Source organism: Pteronotus mesoamericanus, unplaced genomic scaffold, assembly GCF_021234165.1.
Source record: "Pteronotus mesoamericanus isolate MK-2021 breed Mesoamerican mustached bat unplaced genomic scaffold, CSHL_Meso_final scaffold_651, whole genome shotgun sequence".
NCBI lineage: Eukaryota > Metazoa > Chordata > Mammalia > Chiroptera > Mormoopidae > Pteronotus > Pteronotus mesoamericanus.
The window spans coordinates 26,899,451-26,921,195 of NW_026555325.1; the positions used below are offsets into that span (position 1 = coordinate 26,899,451).

The following is a 21,745-nucleotide window of genomic DNA, read 5'->3' on the forward strand; positions in this document are numbered from 1 at the left end:
ATCCAAGTTTTAATTTTATGCATGGCAAAAGTCTTCTGGGCTTCTCTTTATTGCTAGAAATGCAGTGCGGAATATAAATAAGAGGATAGGTACATATATGTAATAAAATGAAAAAGAAATGAATGTGTTGACAGCTTTCATCTGAATTCCTCTTTGGAAGAGAATCATATTTGTTTTGGAAAAATAAAAAGGTGTGGGGTAAAGTGGGAGAGGGGTCTTCCAAAGGCCAAGAGATGGTAGAATGTCACTGAGGAAGTCAAAGGGAAATATTTGCTTATTAATCTGGAGAAGATGGAAAATGAGAGAAGTAAAGGAGAAGCTTAGATGGTGAAATCTGAAGATTGGTTGAAGGCTGTATTCTAGGATTTGACCCTTCCTTGTAACCACTCTAAATCCTCAAAAGATGCAACAAAAAATTTACACAGTGCATGATGTGAGTGGATTTTTATGGAAACTCATGAAGGGATTGGGTTTACATCAGGAGTATCATGGAGTTTTAACCTACAGAGCAAAAGAACACTAGTTCATGATGGCCTAGAGAAGGATGAGGAAGTAAGTCAGGAAATTTGCCAAAATTATGGAGTGGACTCCTGACTGGAATGGGGTTTATGACCAAGTTTAACCAGATCACAAAGGGACAAAATGTCCTCAGCTGGCATTTAGCTTACACATATAGAATAATTTGTTCCAAGGAAATTTTCCACCTGAAGCTCATATATATATTTTAATACAATTAAATTTACTGGTGTGACATTGGTTAATAGTATCATATAGGGTTCAAGTGTACATTTATATGATACATGATCTCTTTATTGCATTGTGTGTTTGTAAGATAGACGTTGAAAAATTTAGAAGGAGGTGGTCCATGGTGCTTACAGAAAAAGCCCATTAATAACTTTGGCTAACTGCTTGCCTCTGGTCACTATCTGTTTTACAAGGGGGTCCATAGTGTCCACAGTGCTTATAGAAAAAGCCCATAAATAACTTTGGTTAACTGTCCTAACTTTGATTAACTGCGGTCTGGTCGTGTATCTGTTTTACAACAGATGACCAAATTTGGTCTGGCAAAAGATAAGAACTCTGGAAAACAGAGCCGCACACATGCCTACATTGAGGTGGTCACATCTTCCTGGGGAAAAGCGAGTACTGCCTATACCTGCCAACCAATATGTAAATCACCCTCACCCCACCCCGTAAAGTATGTAAGTCCTCAGGACAAAGGGCCCGACGCCTTGCCTTTACCTATACCTATGCCTTTCACACCCACCTCAGCAAGGCCTGTTGCCTTCCCTGAGAACAAACTGCCAACAAACTCTGCCTGCAAATTAATAGGCTTACTGATCTTTAATTCTTTACTGTGTTGGCAAGAAGAACCAAGTTTTCCCACAACATGCCTGCCACCCAAAGTCAAATCATCTTCTGTCACCATATATTTGGCCCCCTTTACTACTCCCCACTCCCTTCTCTCTGGTAACCACCATACTCTTTGTGACTATGAGTTTCAGTTCTATATCCCACATGCGAGTGAAATGTTCTTGGACATTTGCTGTCTGACTTATTTCACTTAGCATACATAGTATTCATAAATGGCAGTATTGCATCTTTTCTTACGGCTGAGTAGTATTACATAGTATATACATACCACATCTTCTTTATTCAGATCTTTATTAGAGGGCGCTTTTGTTGTGTCCATGTCTTGTCCACCATGAACAATACTGCAATGAACATAGAGCTGCATCAAAATATGAAGCTCATAGTTTTAATTTTTTGTTTTCTTTTTTAAAATGATTACTTTGAAAGATTAGGTTGTCTTCTGGACTAGGAAGCACCTCTCACTGTGTTTGTGCAATAGAACTGCTCCTTCTACAAAATCTGAGAATTTTCTAAGACCTATTTTTCTAAATGTTTAATTACCTTCCCTGGTCTATTCTTACTGCTTTTTAAATAAATTGAAATTCACTTTGAAGTATTTTGAAACATAGGACCATAAAACCTACTACTTGATTTCCTATCTGTCTATGTCTTTCAGGTAGAGTTAAAAAGTGCAACTTAGAAAAATAATTTTTAGAAAAACAATTATACCCAAATGCAAAGCTGCTGAAGAAAAATCAGAAGCACCCAGAGGCTGCCATTCTGGGATAAAATAATTTTTCTTTATTTCTTAGAAGATGCTTTACTATTTTTTTCTCAGAACGTAAAGAATTAAAGACCAATGTTGTTACATGATGGGACAATAAGAACCTGGGTGTAAGAAGTTTGGACCAGATTCATTATTCCAGAACTGGCCTGTTATCCTCCAGGAAGACAAGATCTAAAAATAACAAATACATAGCTAACACTGTGCCTGGGAAATAAAAATTTCCAAAGCCTTTCAAATATTAAACTACAAACGTATGTTGCCTGAGGTGTTTTCTTATATTGTGATCTGCACATTCCTAAATCACCTCTTGTTTTCAGTGTTCTATCCCATACTGGGCTGTATGCTGAGATTAAACAAAGTGATAGTTACACCTGAACCATGAAAACATTCAGTCTAAAGTTTTGACTCTTTTTTCTTTACAAATAATATTAAATGGAGGGGTTGATGCAAGTTTTTTCAGTGAGTTATAAATTTAGGTTAAATACATCTAAGTTAGATAAGATCAAGTCATTTAATGTTTATCAATCATCTTGAATGAATAAGATGAGCATACCCTGGTAAAAAATAAAATAAAATTTGACATATGCGTAGGTTCAAGGAGCTTATAATAAAGAAAGATAAAATGCTTATTTAGCTGTCTAAACAAGTGAAAAGATACGTACTGGTTGGTATATCCTTGAAGAGTCTTTTTAAGGATCTTCAAAACATTTCTCTGAAGGTTCTATGGATAATAAAACAAGAAACCCAACTTAATCATATAACCCAGCTTGTTGGATTGAATGCAACACATTAAATTGCTACTTTACTGAATGACAATCATTATAGCTGAGAAAAATCCAATAAAATAATATGTATGACTATTGGTAAAAATTAACCATTTTCTCTTTTATACCATCCATCTTACCTTAAATGCTTAAAGAGTTTAATACATTCAAGGCATCATGGCATAAGCTATGAAGAATAAAAACAGGCTTTAAAACACACTGTCTAGACTCAAGGAACTTTTAATCTGATTGGCCAGGAAACACAACAACAAGAATTACAGAATTCCAGAGGACAAAAAAACTAACTAGCAGCTAGAGTTGTCAGTCATAGTATAGGGAGAAGATAAAAGGATGGACAGAAGTTTGATGGGGCACAGGGGATTGGACATTTCAGGTAAGAGAATGACAAGAATACAGGAGCAAAGGCCAAAGAGGTACAGAGCCATTTTAGTATGAAGTAATGCTTTAGTTATGTTAGAATAAGGGATGCCTTCCTGCAGCCATGGGAGATAAGGCCAGAGTGACATGTTGAGGCCATATTGTGAAAGTTTTGGACAAAGGCTATGGAATTTGTACTTTATCCTGTAAGCACGAGAGTTTCTTGGAAAGCTTTGGATCAAGCAAGCGGTATTATCAAAGCATAAGTTCAATAAGATAATTTTGGGAGTGATGCACAAATCATCTTGAAGAGAGGACAGCCTGAGGCAGAATGTTCAGATAATATACCAAGGCATTAGTCTAGGTGTGAGTTAGGAAGGACCAGAATCAGGTGGGATTTAGGAATGCAGGACAAATCAAATATGTGTGTGTGCGCGCGCATGCGTGCGTGCATGTGTGTGTGTGTTTTAATAGAGCGTTCCTTATCTATCCCTTTAGAGCTGGAGATTTCTACATGAACAGGTCTCCATTCGCAGGCTTTTTCTCATTCTCTCTCTGGTGCACACTTGTTGGTATCAGAGTCCAGTGTCGTTGCCTCGCAGCAGCTTTCTCTCTCTCTCTCTGGGGATCAGGGTATGCTACCAGATCCCTCCAGACAGTCATGCAGGAGAATCTCCATCCATGGTACCCTGGCACAGCTGCCTGTGCCCCAGAGGCTGGTGCTTGTGTCCAGCCCATGCCTTTGTGTGTTACTCTCAGGGCAAGAGAATCGTACCATCTAGCGCCCGTGAGCCATTGCCGCACAGGGTTGCAGTGTCCCAGTGGCTGGTGCCAGGCGAGGCACACATCCCAGCATGGGACTCCACCTCTGCCAACTTGTTCCTGCCGATGGGAGGCCTAAGCCCTGAGCAGGCCAAGCATGTGCCAGTCCCACAAGTGTTCCCACGCCCTACTCCAGCTGGGGCGAGGGGAAAGGCAAAAGACCAAGAAAGCGAACTTCTGTGTGCATTTTGCTTTTGAAGCCAGAGCCCAAAACTCCCTGCATGGCAGAAGTGTCTGGCCTCTCATCCAATGTTGGCCAATGTCGGTCACGTTTATTTTTGCTCTTCTTCCAGCGCCATGTTCTGCAAGGGGCAAGGTCTCCAGTCTCGCATAGGAGCACCAGGTCTCCACCCAGGACAGGGTGTCCTGTGTCCTGCTGCAGCTTGCTGACCTCCATACACATGTGTTTCAACATATTTGGCTCTGCGCAGCCTCAGTACAAGCTCCTTCCCGGCTGTGTCATGAGCTGCTCAGCTGCTAGGGCTGTGCACACTGACTGCTTCCTGTTGCCGCCACAGCTCCTCCCCTCTCCAGTAAGGCACGGTCTCTGAAAGGCTGCTGCTTTAATCCCCAGACCTTGGCACTCCCCAGCTTCCCTCTGCCTCGGAGGTCCCTCTGGGGAAGCACAGGTTCTTGCATTAATTCCGGGTTCCCTCCCCTGCTTCCCAGTAATCTGACCTTACCACCCTGTTACAGAATGACTATTAAAATGTCTTATAAAAGATAGCTACATAAATTCTGCATGATGTTACTTTGAGTATAACCCAGTTTTACTTATGTTCCCTGGGTAATTTTCCAATTAGGACACTTAGTCCTAGATCAATTAGTCCTAGGAAAACTTGTTGGACTTTGGAGGACTGGGTGTATTCTTTTCTGCTCATAATTAAGAACTAAGAAATACAGGCAATCTTCCCTGAATCCATGTAGGTTCTAAACCAGGCTTTTGGTTTAACCACTGCAGCTGTGTTGACTTTAGACCATAATCTCTGTTTTCTCCTTTGTTAACTCCTTTCCCCTCTTGCTCTTCACAAATAATTTTTCAAAGATAAAAAGGATAAATACATTTAATGTGTGCCAATGCGCTCCCTCCTGTCTCTTACCTCTGCACTCCCTGAGCTCCAGTGGGGCATTTTTACATTTGCTTGTATTTTGCCCAGCTTCCAAACAGATGGTCCCAGCTAGCATTGCTCTTATGGCCAACCTCCTACCTTAGTCAAATGTGATCTTTGAACCAACAGCAGCACCATCATGTGGGAACTTTTCAGAAATGCTAGTTCTCGGGTCTCACCCCAGGGAACTCCTCCATAAACTCTGGAGATGGGACCCAGCAATGTGTTTTCACAAGCCCTCCAGGTGACCCAGACACAGGTGGAAGTTTGAGAACTGCTGCTTTAGAGAACGACTGTGTTCTTGTCTTCTTTCCTAAGTCTCTGTTCCCTAGCTCATGGTGTATCTCATCCACTAAGCGTGTTTGCTCTGTTACCTAGGCAAATACTTTATATACTTTTTAGAATAATTATAAATTCTTTTTTAAAAGTGGTTTGAGAGAAAGAGAGAGAGAAAAACATCAATTTGTTGTCCCTCTTATGTATTTATTGGTTGTTTCTTATACATGCCTTGACTGGGATAAAACCCACAACCTTGGTGTAACAAGACAATGCTCTAAACAACTAAGCTAGGTGGCTAGGGTGAGGGTAATGACAAATCCTTAAAGGAGCCTGTATGATTGGTGTGATGATTATCCCACCACAGTCAGTGAAGCTTTTATGAGCACTCTAACTCATGGGCACTAGCTGGTTCATGCTTGAGCCATTCTTGGCATACCAGACAACCCAGGTTCTGCCAGGGGCCAGGTCTACCGAAAAACAGACTAGCAATGCTTTCCTGGGAAGAGTGCAGCAGGCCAACCGAAAGGAGGCCTGTTCCTGTCCAGTGGAGGGGGGAACCAAAAAGCAAAATTTATTTATAAAAATTTGTGTATTTATTCTTACCTGTTTAAACTTAAGTCACCTTCAAAGTACTCCCCTGTTGAGACATTTTCTCTGCTGCTCAACAGTTTTTGCTCTTGTTGATTTTGATAACTCTTAGTGCTTCTGCTGTTTTTTGCTTCACCCCTTCCACATCAGCAAAATGCTTCCCTTTGAGGACATTTTTCACCCTGGGAGACAAAAAAGTTTCTTGGAGTGAAATTGGTTGAATAATGAAGGTGGGGCATGGGGGTTATTCCATTTTTGGTAAAAAACTGCTGAACACTCAGTGTGGTGTGGGCAGGTGCACTTGTAAATCACCCATTGTGAAATGGGCAAACATGTTGAAAGAGTCTTCAAAAAAAATCATGAAAGCCGAATGCAGCCTCTCACACAACAATTCCAGTCGGTACACTGATACACATGGGTTCTTAGAACACTCACCTAGTGGGGGAAGCCTGTACTACAAGGGGCCTGCCCTCCAAAAGATAATTCTGGGGTTTTTTTGTAGGTCCTCCCTCATAAATTAATCTTTAATTGACTAGCTGTGTGCAGTAATGACTCCAGGAGAGGAGTAATCAGAATTTTCTTAGTTGGATAACCTGGATTTGAGAGACTTTTAAGTAAGACAAGAGGCAACAATTAATGCTTGACAGTGTTGGAAAAAGTAAGAAGCAAGGTGGTCTACCTGTTCTGATATTTGAAGATGGTTCAAGCTAGGGTTGAGATTAAAGATCCTACTATAAGTGACGTGGACAGGGAGGCAATTTATATTCTAAAGGTGCCATTCAATCTATATCCTTAAAGGAAATGTATTATTAGATGTTTGCATTAGTGTGTAAAGGCATTATTTCTCCTTCTCTTTTTAAAATTAAGAAGCACTTCATAAATTCAAATGTAGTGACAACTTCAAGACCTGGTTTAAAAACCTTAAGTTGCTTTTTTAAGGGCAAAAATTACTAGACAGGTAATGAGTTTCACTAAAATCTCATTAAACTGAAGCAGCAAATAGGTTGAAGAGAGTTTCTTGACATTCTGGGTGGTGATAAAATTTTAAAAAAGACAAATATTCTTGCAAAATAGATGTGAGTTTCTAAGATTTATTCTATTATAATTTAAAAGATTTTGGCAATTCATGCAGCTATTAACTGCATCCAAGGTAGTCTTGTTCTACAGTTGATTTGGGGGGAAAAAACCCAAAACAAAAACAAAACATGAAAACAGAACTAATATTGATTAGGCATTAATGTAGTACTCACTTCCTACCAGGAGCTTTTGACTTACTTGCAGAGTCAAGGTTAATGTATCTGAAGCAATACCGAAAGTACCAGATAATAGATGGTTAAGTGCTAAATTACGTTATCCTTGACGTGCTTCTCTTTGTACATTCTTGGAAATCTCCTCTCTCATGATTTTATCTAATAACTAAGTAGGTCAGTGTTTTTCAATCTCAAGTAATGTACAAGTAGGAGGTTGAGAAAATTTTCTTATGTTTCCTCAGTATGGAATGAAAGAATTTTTATCATTATTTTACCAAAGTGTGTATCAATTTAAAAATAGCCACAAATCACATAACCTTATGATTCTTGAACAACTATAAAAGTAAATCTACAAATTAAATACAGAAAATCTACATAAGCAATCGAACTTAATTTAGTGGCAGGGTGATGTTTTGTTAAAACGAAATCACCACCTGAAGCCTGAGCATGATCCTTCCTGCGAAGGTGCTGCTTCCTTTGCTTTTAATAGGCCTTTCTTTCTATGTGAGACACAGGATGACTCAGCTCTCACTACTTCTGTATTCAAATTATTGTGAAACTATCATTTATCTACTTCCTGTGGGATTTTTTGCCTGTGATTTGTACAAGCACATCATGTGTGCAGAAGCTATGTTTGTGATACTGTCTCAGTATTTGGCAATAATTAATATATTGTGGATTGTCAACTTGATTGAAATACAAAGAAAAGGTGAGAAATAAAATCTTGGGCAATAATTCATATAAGGTAGCTACCCAGATGGTCCCAAATTCTCTTGTTACTTTTAAAAGATTGTCATAAAATGGTGCCAGATAGGTACTGGAAATATTGAGGGATCTTAGTTAAGTATACGATTGTCTAAACACTATTCTCTGCACCTGAAAAGTAATATAAAATAATACTAAATGTAAATTATAATTGAAAAAATTTAAAATATTAAAAAACAAAAGAGCTCTGGCCAGTGTGGCTCAGTTGGTTGGAGCATGTTCCTATAATCCAAAAGATCACAGGTTTGATTCCCCATCAGGGCACGCATCCAAGTTGCAGGTTCGATCCCGGTTGGAGCACATATGAGAAAGCAACTAATCAATGTTTCTCTCTCTGTCTTTCTTCCTTTCCGCAATGAAAAAATATCCTCAGGTGAGGATAAAAAGTAAATTTAAAAACAAATTAAAAAAATAAAAGATTGTCATAGCTATGAAGACATGAAGTACTCATTAAGAGATATGCGATCTGTCCAGAAAGTACCAGCCATATACTATGAAAAATAGAGACACTTATAGAAGATACAAGAAACATTGTACAAAGGACAATGATGCCTCAGTCCCCTTCAAACTAGGAACCTTGGGACCTCACACAGTTCTCCCAATCGACATCAGCTGCCCCATCTTATTTTCCTGAATCTCATCAATGGCCTGAAATCTCTTCCCTTTCTAAGGTGATTTTAGTTTTGGGATAAGCCAGAAGTCACAGGGCACCAAATCTGCATTGTAGAGCGGCTGAGTCACCTGGGTGATTTAATGTTTCATCAAAAAACTGCATGAGACATGATGTATGAACGAGTGCATTGTCATGGTGAAGCTGCCAATCACCAGTGGCCTATAGCTGCAGCCTTCTGAATCACCTGAATAGTTTTTGTGGAGGAATGTTGAAGCTTAACGCAAAATTGGATACATATTTGTTGCTCTACGCACTCTATCATTTTGAATGCAATGGCCACACAGTACTCATGCTCACTCAAAGACATCTACTGCTACCACTGACTAGTACAATGAAGTCATCATTGCTCATGCATGTACCTTCCAGTACATTCTCCTTGGCTGCCAGGTTACATCAATGTCACATGAACCATGGCTGGATTTTTTCTAGACAGACCTCATATAAGAAGTCCTAATTAAAAACTGAGGTCAGCTGTGGTGGGCACAGCTGTGCCTACCAGGTCCCCTACAAGGAAGCATGTGGTTCCCCAGTGACCAGCAGCCAACCTCCAGCTCTCAGTTCCTTTATGGTTTGCTCAGCTGCAAAGAGCCGCCTAACCCAAGCGCACTTCCTTTCACTGGAGCCCACCTTCATGGACTGATGCACACAGTGATATTAAAATGTTACTGTATCTTCTGAACAGGCACAATTCTGATGAGCTGTGTATGCTCCAGATGCCCTGTGGACTAGGCTGAGGCTTTTTTGACCTGTACTTCAGTTCCACTATGCTTTCCTAATCCTGCTTTCCTCCTCTCTCCTATGAGCTGTGATTCCCAGTAAATACTTGCATGCCACACCTCATCTTAATGTTTGCTTCTGGAGAATCCAGTGAAAAAAAGCTCCCATGAATTTCTCTGAGGACTCCTTGAAAGGGTGAGAATGACTCTTCTGCAACCCTAATTGTTCTTGCAAGCTTCTCATCTGAAAGTTCAGTTTCCAGTTGGATGTTGCTGCCAGCATTTTAATTCAATAGGTCCAAAACTGATGGAAAAGGATCTGTTGGGCTCCTACCTCAAAATAACTTGTGAGTTTTTTTCCCTCCTGTTTCATAATTATTTTAATGGTACTACCATTATATTCTCACAGGATCAAAAGTTGGGAGGTGATTTAGATTCCTCACATATCTTGCTCTGTAAACCCAGACTATTATTCATGCTCTTAATATAGCAAAGACTTGACTCATTTCTCCAGGGATTCACTTCCTTCTATACAAGCGATGCTGCTGACATTATAATGGACAGCTTCAGTTTGCTTTCAGAATACTTATACTCATTAATAGTTTCCCTTCCCTTCCCTTCAATTCCATAGACTTTAAAAGACAAACACTGTGTTTTTCTTTTTTCTCATAAAGAACACATATACAAAATTCTAAACCCTAAACATCTGCTATTTGAAAGCAGAATATGTTGGCTCACATATTAAACAAAAGAATGATGCTTTGAGAGGATGAGAGCAGATGTCCAAGGCTTCACTTTCTTTCTGCAATTAAGATTTGTGCAGTAGTCAGTGAAATGAAATCTTCATTTTGTCCCAGCTTAAGATAAAATAAATACAATTTTCTATTTCTCTTTATTTTTTATATTGAACTAAAGACCAAAGAAAGCCAAGTCTTAATAAATGTCAAAGTAATAATTTTATAATATGGACACTAAACCATGTGTGTGAATGTTATTATGTGGTTTAGAAGTCTATGAAAATGTACATATTTTTAAAAGCAGTCAACTCATTAAAAGATACTAATGTTTAAAACAGAAAGCTGAGTCGTCAGTTGAAAATGAGAAACCGAGATGTTTGTGAGAGACAAATTGTCAGGAAAGCAGTAGAACATTTCCTGCCCATGTGTGCAGTCTTGAGGATTTGTCACGGCCATGATGAACCCGACCACCATCACCACAGCCCCGATGGGAAGCATGACACAGGACAGAATCTTATCGGAGTGCATCCTCGGCTCTTCAGACAGTTTCAGATAACATGCTGATGGAATGATAAAAATTAGGGGAGCTGCACAGAGCACACCCTGCGTATTGAAAAGGAGAAACGAGATAATGTTATCGGATGGAACATTCCTTGGACAATTTTTAAAAACATTTACAAAATGTACTTGTCATTGCACACATTAAAAATTGTATAGGATTGGTTAACACAAAGGAAAGAAAAAACTTCTAAGAAAAACTTAAAAATAGTTTTTTTCTTTACTGATGGCATATTTACAAATGAGAAGAGTGAAATAAGAGTAAATATATAATACAGTAAAATAATATAATAGACTAGAAAAAAATAATCAGAATACAATATAGAAAATAAAAAAGATGGTAAGGCTGACCTCTGGCAAACTCTTGAAATTTTCCATATTTTCAGTTATATCATATTACCTTATAGTCTTTATCTCAAATTTCCATGTTATCTACTATGCTGTTCAAATCTAAGAGGTCTATTTGTCACTGTGCACAGAGAGAACAATTTGGAGGTATGCAGGACATATTGTCTTTCATTTTCACCTGAGTGTGTATAGAGTAGGTGCCTGTCTATACGAGACAGGAAAACTCTCACCCAAGGGCACACAACATGAAATCACATTTCTATATCATCTTTCAAATAAAACTAAACACATTAATTATTCTAGAAAATTGACAGCAGAATTAAATGACTATGACTCATTCACACTTTCCCACAGTAGTTTATGGATAAATCCAACCTGAGGGGAAATGTCAGATTGAAAATTATGAGTAGGCTTATCTATTATAAAAATACCAAGAATTTTTTACTTCAGAGGAAAAGAAACATCCCTCAGGAGGCCAAATTTGCACTAGAATATTTGCAAACAAAATAATATTAAAGTTTAGAATATTTTATGTAATAGACCTTTCTAATTACATTAATGTTAATTATATATTATATTAAACAAACATAACAGACATTAATGAAATATAATTGTATGACAATATTTTCTTAAGCCATAAAACACAAGGTTTTTTAAAAAATAACACACACTTAATAGCAAATGTATTATTTGTTTAAAATTAAAAGCGAGCTTTCCATAAAATATGTTTTGTTATATTTGAAAAGTTATGAAATTTGTGAAATATAGAACCATAGAAAGAAGAATATAATAAAATCTTACAAATCAATCACTTATGGTTAGAAAGCCTTTTGACATTATTTTGGTAACCCAAAACCCCCCCCCCCCCTCCCCCCCCCCCCCCCCCCCCCCCCCCCCCCCTCCCCCCTCTCTTTTCTTTTTTTTTTTCAAAAAGATTTGAAAGCTTTTTCACACACTTTGGTACATTGGTAAAATAACAGAAAACTGATTTTAAAGTTGAATGATGTAAAAGAACACTTTATACCTTAAAAACAGTGTTAAAGAAAATATATTCTCAGTATCACCATTTACTAACATCACTGACTTTTATAATAAATACCACCCTCATACCAGAACAACAACTATGATTCCAAAAATATATTTTAAAATTTTTTGATAGAAACAGCTAATGTACAGAAAATGGTTATTAAGGGAGACACGTGATAAAATCAGACTAGCCAGGCAGCGTCTAAAAATCCAGGGAAGAATAGGACTGACCACATTTCATGGAAAATATTTCTACAGTCAGAAATATAAGAATGAGAAACTACTAAGAGGTACCAAATTGTATTCTAATTTAAAATATACGGACAATATAATTTTGTCATTTATAGCACCTGAGTACAAATGAATGTCTACAAAGGTACAAAAGTATAAAGGGTTAGTTTTCATATGACCAGAATTAAATGAATTATGGATTCCTTGACCTCTATCATGACACTTGAAACTGGTATTGTTTTTTAAATTATGAGAAATCCTGGATGACTCAGTCAGTGTTTATAATAATTATTATTCTTTAATGTCTTGGAAATAATTTCTGAAAACAATAAAAAGGTAATTAAAATACAAATATATATGAGTATGTATAATATGTATGTATGGAGGAAGTCTTTTCTCTTTGTAGGTAGACACTATGATTCTTTTGGAATTATGGAGTGTAAAAGTGCTCTCAGGATGAAAACTGCCACCAGCTGCTGCTAGGAAGCTGTCATCTGTTAGCATTTTGGGACTGTTTCAAACTTAACTTGCTGGACAGTGCAAAGCAATGGGAATTCTTAAGAACTGAGAAAGTAGCAGTTAGTAAGAAAATTATATAGCTGATGTTTGTATTGAAAGAAGTTCAGTTGGGTATCTTGTCTAGATAGCAGTTATTTCTTAATATTTGAAAGCTTAGTCTTCTTAGCGGTTGTTGTTAAGACCCAAGATCAAGTATATTATGATAAAACCGTTCCATCTGCTGTATTTCATATAAAGAAGTCAGCCTATTTGATCTATTTAATATAGCCATGCTTGAGAATATACCCCTGGCCTTGGAATAATTTTTGAAATGGCATGACGGGACATAAATACCATAACCATTATTAAACAGATGAAATATTGCCTTATTTATAAAGCCAGGACAGTACTCTCTTTTGATAACAATATTGATGCCAGAGCATTTTCCAGGGAAATAGCAGGCAGTGTTAAAGATTTTTATTGGCAATACAGATTGGAAAAATATCTGAATTCTCCTATCTGAGTAGATGCCTCCCAAAGAATGCAAGATGCTGAAAACTAAATAAAAGAATGCTTACATTTCCTTTAAATTTCTACTTTGTAGTAAACGTGGACTCATGAAACCTTATTCCTGTACCTTAAAAAGAAACTCAAGCTCGGGAGGGCTTTGGCAGCTTGGACCCTGGCTTGCTCAGCCTGATGACTCTAGGTCTTTATCTGGGCTTTCACTAGGTAACAGGCTTGCTTTTTCCCTTCCATTGTAAGCTGCACACAATGCTTGTTGGGCTGGTTAATCCCGCCTCAGGCACCAGCTGCTTCATCTTTTCTCTTTGTATTGCTGTAAGTCAAAACCCATAGGGCCCAATTAATGCAGATGCCTCTTTTCTCTAATAGCAACATCAGTGTGACATGTTACCAAGAATGGGACATATTTTATTTGTTTCTAAAATGAATCCTTTAAAATCGAGGGGGCATTTGCTTTGGAAAACTATGCCATTGTTGTCTACTGCCATGAAAACAATGAAATAAAAGAGAAGCTAAGTTCTAAATGGGGTTTTGCTTTTTATTATATAACTAACATAACCCTGAGTAATTTACCCTACATTTTTTATTACACTAAGTAACAGCATTTCCCTAACTTTGCAAACTAAAGGTCTGATTCTATTATACATATCCTCTGTGAAGATCATTATTCTACTTAGTGAAGATTCAGGAGCCACAACAGAAAAGAATTTCTAAAGTGCTACAATTATTAACTAAGATAAAAACTGTTAGTTAAAAATTATTTGTTTAGATAAAAAACTTTTAGCTTCATTTTATTTCATCTCACAGTATTTATTTTAACCTATTATTAAATTCTATCCATATATATTACAGATTACTTTGACAGGTAAGCACAATGCATGATTTTTAACTTAAAAATGAATAGAGAAATGAACATACTTATCTTACATAATATAAAGCCTATAGTTAGGAAAACTTAGGCTAGCATAATGATTAAAAGTGTGGGCTATAGGGTTTGAAAGCCGGTGGTCAAATCTTGATTCTGCCACCTACAACTAGTGTGACCCTATTTAACCACTTTGTGCCTCAGTTTCTTCATCTGAAAAATTAATGCAGATTAAGGGAGATAATGCATATGAAACACTTAGCACAGAATAAATACTCAATACATGTTAGCTCACATTGTTGTCCTGAACTGGAACCCAGCATGCTTTAGTTTAAAAGTGTTGCATGATCCAGCCTGCATTAGTTACTGGCAAATAATACTTCATGTGGCTCCATGAGACATGAGAAATGCCCACACAAAAGGGAGTTGAATAAAGGCCTGAATATATTATTGTGCATACCAAAAGAATTTGATTGGGAGAACATGTGCTCAGGTGGTCTGAAAGAGAAAGAAGATCCTAAATTTTATTAACCTATAAAGTACTTTAAAACTAGTGTAATCATCTTGGGTTATTAGATCATAACAGACAATGTAACACTCTTTTTTAATTTAATTGTTTTTTCATGAATGTCTATATATGCAAGTTTTATAAAATATAAGGAGCTATAGTCATTTTAAATTTTTAAAAATAGTCCTTGATAGTCAGCTCAGATCAGATATTATCCTCTGATTACAATACCAGAACTCTGTCTTAACCACAAAAAATTTTCAACTCTTAATGAAGTAAATAATGACTTGGGATTTTACTTGTAAAAGTGAACATAAGTGCAATAGAGAATATTTAATAGATTATATGCTTACAATTTTCTTGTCCAGGTGTCAGGGAGGTTAGCAATTAACAGAAAGTAATCATCAAATTTACAAAAATAAAGCATTCCTGAAGAATAAACAATATGTGTATGGCTTGGTGAATTTAAAGGGCATAAAAAATTGTTAGGTTATCAAAAATTGTTAGGTGAGTGGTCAGGCCATTGATAAACATATTTTCTTTTGTACCAAATTCCTACAATGTTAAAAAACTGTGAACTCAAGTGAGACATTTCACTAAATAAGAAATAACAGAGCTGTCAATTATTATGTTGATCATCTTCTCAGCAAACTTCAAGGATTACTATTACTGTCAACACCAACAATTTTTTGTAACACCCTATCCTGGCGCCACACTATAGGACATATCTTACGTCCAGGAGCATTTGTAGAAATACTTCCTGAACATAGTCCCAAGGGGCAATCACCCATGCAGTAATTTGAGCACTGTGTTCTCAACACTGCAGGTACCATGGAGGATGGAGATGGCAGCTAAATTCATTCTTGTATTCAAACAGCTTATAATGTGGAAGGGAAGAAAAGCTTATGGACAGTCTAACCAGTACATGATACAAGACAATACATAGATCAAGTTAGTGCGTTAAGGGAGCCGTCATCCATTTACATAGATTAAGGTTGGAACATGAAATGACTTTGAGTGAAGCTACTAAGCTTTGGCCTGTGCAAAATTGGGAAGTAGGTACAAGTTACCTTTGATTTTGTCCAACTCCTGTGAGCTTACTGTCCATTGCTGGTGGAAAAGATAGTTCCCCGGCCCTACGTGGTTTGGGAAGATGTCTACTCCCTACTTTCTCTGCTGCAAGAAAATCCCTAATAGCGTGTTCCCGACTGAATCTTCTATTGCTTTTGTCTGTAAAGTCAAATCCAAATGACATCTGAAAGTGTCTTTCACCTGACAATACTTTCACCTATCCCTCAGCTCTCAATGGAGTAAATAATGACTTGGGATTTCACCTGTAAAAGCCAGCTCTCTGTGGTTCATGACTAATAAATGCAAAGGGCTGAGACTCTGAGACATTATTCATGCCTCATTCATGCCTAACCAAATGGCATCATTATCCTAGTTATACAAAGTAGAACCAAGGAGATTTTGTGAATCTGTCATGAAATCCTGTCAATCTTTTCCAACATGTCTTTTGGGAGTTCATCTACATCCCTCTGTCTTCTTTATTGCCAATACAGCAGCTGAACTTTCATGCCTTTTTGTGAGACTGTGTGCTTCATGAAAGCATGAATCCTTTTTGATTTCCTCCTGTTATTGTATCTCTATTGTGTGGCATATAGTGATAATTCAGCATATATCCGTTCAATGAATAAATGAGTTAGAAGTTGCACTGGACCTTAAATCTTTGTAATATTTGGACAGAAATGAAAAGAAAATAATAATTATAGGAAAGAATAAACATAAGCCAAAGAATACAATAACTAATATGATTTACTCATAGGCCAAAAATAAGATTGACTAGAAATGAAGGTAAATTTTGAGTAAAGGGTAAATAACTTATTATAGATGGCATGGGGTCAGACTGTAGCGGTAACAGAAGTTACGCTTGCTCTGGTGGGAAAGTGGAAGTTTTTAAGCAGGATGGTAATAAACTGAAAGGAAAACGTAAGTATGTGTTACTGGAAGCAAAAAGCCAGTAGTAATTCAGCTGTGACATAAGGAGAACTTAGTTTGGAAGGTACCAGTAGAGATTACAAAGGAAAGTTCTAGAGAGGAAAAAAATGTTTTAAAGAAAAAGAACATGGGCCATTGTAAGTGAATGGGGGCTATGGATATCACTCTCTTCGTTCACATATTTTAATGAACCTCTTTGGACTTGCGTATTTTTCCACGTATACTGCACTCCTGTGTATAATGTGCACTGACGTTTTTAGCCCACTCAGGAAAAAAAAAATTTTCATTTTAACTCTTTAATTCAATTTTTTAAATTTACATTTAGAAACAAAACCGATGATCATATTCCAGGGTATTATTTTGCATATGATACAGTTATTGCTTTCTAGAGTTACACTTTTAATGCATAAGCATAAATTAAAAAATTAAACACATTTATATAGATATGGAATTAGTACCGCTCATGTATAATGTGCATCCATACTTACCCTGAACAATTTGGGCAAAAATGTGCACATTATACATGGCAAAATATGGTATTTTTTACTTGGCAAGGAAATTACAGATGCTTTAATCTATTGTTACTTTTAGTAATATCTATGTATTATAGAAAATAAAAATGAAAAAGTGCTCTAAATTAGGGTGTTTCGACCTCAGCACTTTTGACCTTTTGAATTGGATAATTCTTTGTTGCGGGGGCTGCCTTGTGCATTGCGGGATGTTTAGCAGTATCCCTTGCCTCTACCCACTAGATGCCAGTAGCAACTGCCTACCCGGCTGTGACAATCATATCTCTAGACAGTGCTAAGTATCCCATGGAAAAGGAGGAAAAAAAGTTCCCCTACTGGAGAACCACTGCTCTAAAAATATATAGTCCCATAAAGTGCATAATATCATCATTATAGTTACTATAACGTAACAAACATATTTTAAATCCACTTCAGAAAGTGACACCTTTTGAAAGAAAAACATCTTATGTTAAATGCAAACATCATTTTAAAGTGATGTTTAGAATGGGAGGAGTAAACCTTCACATGTACTTACACTGAGTTCTAAAACTATTCCAAGGCAATCGATGAGCAATGACACGAGCGTGGCTGTGGTGATGATAACCACTGTTACGATTATGTGGAAAACTGATGAAAGAGTCCCACCGAAAAACACATTGGCAATTACCTGTCAAATAAATAGATTACTTAATGGAGTCTATTATGCTAAGTGAAATAAGCCAGTCAATGAAAAACAAATACCATATGCTCTCTCTTATAAGTGAAATATAATCAACAAAACAAATGACCAAAATAGAATCCGAGGTGTAGCAGCATGGAACAGACTGACAGCTATAAGAGGGGAGGGAGGAGGTGGAGTCTGGCTGAAAGAAGGTGAAGGGAATAGTCAAAGAACATGTATGCATGACCCACGGACATGGACAACAGAGTGGGAACTGACTGTGGGAGTAGGGAGTGGGCTGGGTTGAGGGGGGCAAAACTGAGACAACTATAAAATATAAACAGTACATTATTTAAAAGAAAAAATTACTATTATAGGAAGTACAACTTAAAACAGTAAAGAAATAGATTATTTAGAAAGGGATTCTCAGGCATGTGCAGGATTTATTAAGAGTATTTTATATTACAGCACTTACGACCGTATAAAATACTACCAATTAAATTTTAAGTCATATGAATGTTGTACCTTGTCCAAAGTACTTACACATAGATATACACACATCAATAACAAGTATTCTTTGCTGAACTATTAGACAGGCAGTACATAGTATATTAATTGTGAATTATATTTCTAAAGTGTAAGAGAGACATTTGGAAGTTGCCCATCCCTCTTCCATGAGTCCAACAAGCTTATCAGTAAGACAAACCACAGATGCTATTTAGATTATTTGAATGACCTTTAAGAAAGGAGTTTCCATAATTTTCTTTAGTATTAGTGGATATGCAATATCCTTTACTAACAGGAAATTAGTGTTATGTAATCTACATCCTATTTGATACAAGGTAAATCTATTTTATCTTACCTTTCCTAAACAAAAATGGAGAAAAGTTCACTGCCATTTTTCACTGATACACAGATTAGGAAATCAATCAACAGTTACCTATTTAATATGTCCTACACTGTGATATGATTGGCAAAGAGAAAATGTCTAGATGATTCCTATTCTTAGAAATTAACATTCTAATCGGAGAGATCCAACCAATCTAATGAAACAAATAGTAGTCAATTTATGACAGGATACAAATGAGCAAATAGAATCCAGAACTAGAAGAAGCTTTATTTATCTAGTTCTGCCTCCCTTAAAGTAATAGACTCTCAGCATTCCCGAAGTGTACTTGTCCCACCTTGGCTTGAGTTGAGGCATGAAACATGAATAGGATTGAGAGCAGAATTATAAAATGGGGCAACAGTGTGAAAAACAGCAAAGAGGTAAGAACAGGACTGATACCTATGAAGGGCAAGGAGGAGACAGTCTCAAAGGGCTATGGGAAAAAATCATGAGGCAAGAGTTGGAAATGGTAGGAAAGGGCCAGAGGCAGGGGGCCCTTAACAAAACTCTCTCTCTAAGCTGTGACAGTAACCATCCTAAATAAGTAACATTCCCCACAGATGAATGCAACTGTAACTCTGCTAATAGTTTAGTGGGGATATTAATAACTTTTACTCATTTATGGTTTTACAATTGGTAATATCTTTTCAAATACCAGCTTTTTAAAAATTCATCCTTTTAGAGGCATCTAGGATAGAATTTTAATAGTGAAAGATCAGTAGTGAGTCAGGCTAGTGAGATAGCCTTGCATATGGCTGGCTATTTTACCTATAAATAGAAATGGCTTTGATTATGTTTATGCCAACTGTATATTTGTATGTGTGAGTGTGTGCGTGTAGAGAGAAGGAAAAGAGAAAGGAAGTGAATGGGTTAGGTATATACAAGGTTCCTCTGCCTAGTAATTGCTATGATGGCAGAGATCTTGATTTAGTTCTGTCTTCCTGTCATGGCAGCTAGAAAGGAAATACAAGTTCCAAGTACTGAAGACATCAACCGTGCAGGTGGAGTGACTCAGACTGTCCACAAACAGTTCACCAGAAACCATGAGAATGTGCCATCTGTTATTGCTCATCTGCAGATCAGATTTGAACCTAAAGTACCGGGCGGAAGCTAACATAAAACCATTTCCTGCATCCAATATTAGCTAGAAAAATTTTTTAAAGGTTTTTAGATTTTAAAAATATACATGAAGTTCAGTCCAGGTCCCCTTATGTTCAAGGTGAAGAACTGACCAGTGAGTTATACATTTGCAAGTAAGGACGAATGCTAACTGTAAAGGACATACATAGTGCTGAACATTTCCTTATTCCATTTCCTGGTGCAGTTCCTTTTCCCCAGAACTGGCATAAGGTAAGCACTGATCTGCCTTTCAAAGCTTGTCCATTAGTTAGTTAGTGTATTTAAGGCTCTGTAGGTATTTCACTTCACACATTAGAGCCATTCACATGGTGCACTGTGTAAACAGGCTCTAGGAGCAGATCCTAAGACTAATAGTCCCTTTTTGGGATGATTCCTGAAAGAACCACTGTGAAACAAGATCATATTTTTTTTGCTAACTGGTACAGTGGGTTTTTAGCTCCCTTGCATAAGGGACTCTGGACAAGCCATGTTATCTAATTTTACACAAAAAGGATTAGTTCTGTTTCACCTAATCTTCCTTCACAAATATAGATGAACTAATAAACACAACTTGGAGTTGACTTAAAAGTGAAGTAAATTAATAAATATATATAAATATAAAACTATCTATATGTATTGTTTTATATGGTATATATACACAAATAAATACATTTATATGAACATATAAATGAAATATATCTGTAGAACAAATGGTTTAAATGGAATTTTGATTTTCCATGGAAAATAAGATATTTTAGTTTTAAAAACATAACAAGACTGATCAGAATCTCTTCTATGGTGCCTTTAATACTATACATGTTGTATTATAAAATATCTTAGCAAAAAGATAATTTTGTAAAACATGTTTTAAACCTGAGTACTTAATATCTTTGTAAGAATGTTTGAAAAAAAACAAACAACCCTTAGTTTGACTCTATTAAAGCCTGGCATTCATTTTGGAATGCAGTGTATAAATATTTATACTTATGCTAATATAAACTAAAAGAAACTTAACTTTAGAAAAAATATCTTGTATACTTTGAACATAAATTTATCTTTAAACTGGTTGAAAAGAAAATTTATAAATTATATTACTTGTCATGCACTTGAGAACTTGCAGATTTAAATTATTTTCAAGTCTTTTTAAATTAAATGTAATAGAGAGCTCCCTAGATAAAGTATTGGGAAGGAATTGTGCTTACCTCTCTAGTCACAAAGCATTCAATTGGGTATGTCAAAATGACAGTGACTCCATAACAAAACCTTCCAAATGTTACCAGGTCATCATTTCTGCAATAGTTCTCAAATAAGTCCCCTAGAGAATGATATAAAACAGATTTATTTAACAGACACTATATATTGATATAAATAAACAAATAAAGAAGATAGTGAATATTATACCAATGATGCTACATAAACCTCATTTTATTTAACTAACAGAATAGATTGCCAAATCTAAATATATTTTTGAATTCAATAACTATATAATTATTGACTGATACTAAAACTAGTACATGCTCTATTTGAAGATGAATTCATCACTAATAGTTTTTCTCTTATTCTCACTGTTTGTTTTGGTAGATTTGCTTAAATTTATATCGACTTCTGAAAAGCACTTTTATCCATTGTCGTCTTATACCAGAATCAACTCCCTAAATTCTTGTGCATTGGTTTTATAAACTTGCTTCTGGTCTTTGTTTCTGGGAAGTAAATGACTTCATTATTTTTTTTTAAACAAGGGTCTGTTAAAATAAACAAATTTCCTTTTGAAACACTATTCATAGATCAA

At 36.5% G+C, this 21,745-nt stretch overlaps 1 protein-coding gene across 1 annotated transcript in view; it reads right to left on the minus strand.

Annotated features, from left to right (window-relative positions):
* Nucleotides 1–10,533: 10,533 nt before the first annotated feature.
* The window catches only part of SLC38A11 (solute carrier family 38 member 11), a 47,987-nt gene continuing 36,775 nt past the window's right edge, over nucleotides 10,534–21,745 (minus strand). Inside the window, exons 10-12 of the mRNA XM_054562335.1 lie at nucleotides 21,159–21,271; nucleotides 17,823–17,954; nucleotides 10,534–10,824 (exon numbers count right to left, since the gene is read on the minus strand). Of these exons, the coding sequence (XP_054418310.1) occupies nucleotides 10,534–10,824; nucleotides 17,823–17,954; nucleotides 21,159–21,271 (536 nt within the window). The remainder of the gene's footprint in view (nucleotides 10,825–17,822; nucleotides 17,955–21,158; nucleotides 21,272–21,745) is intronic.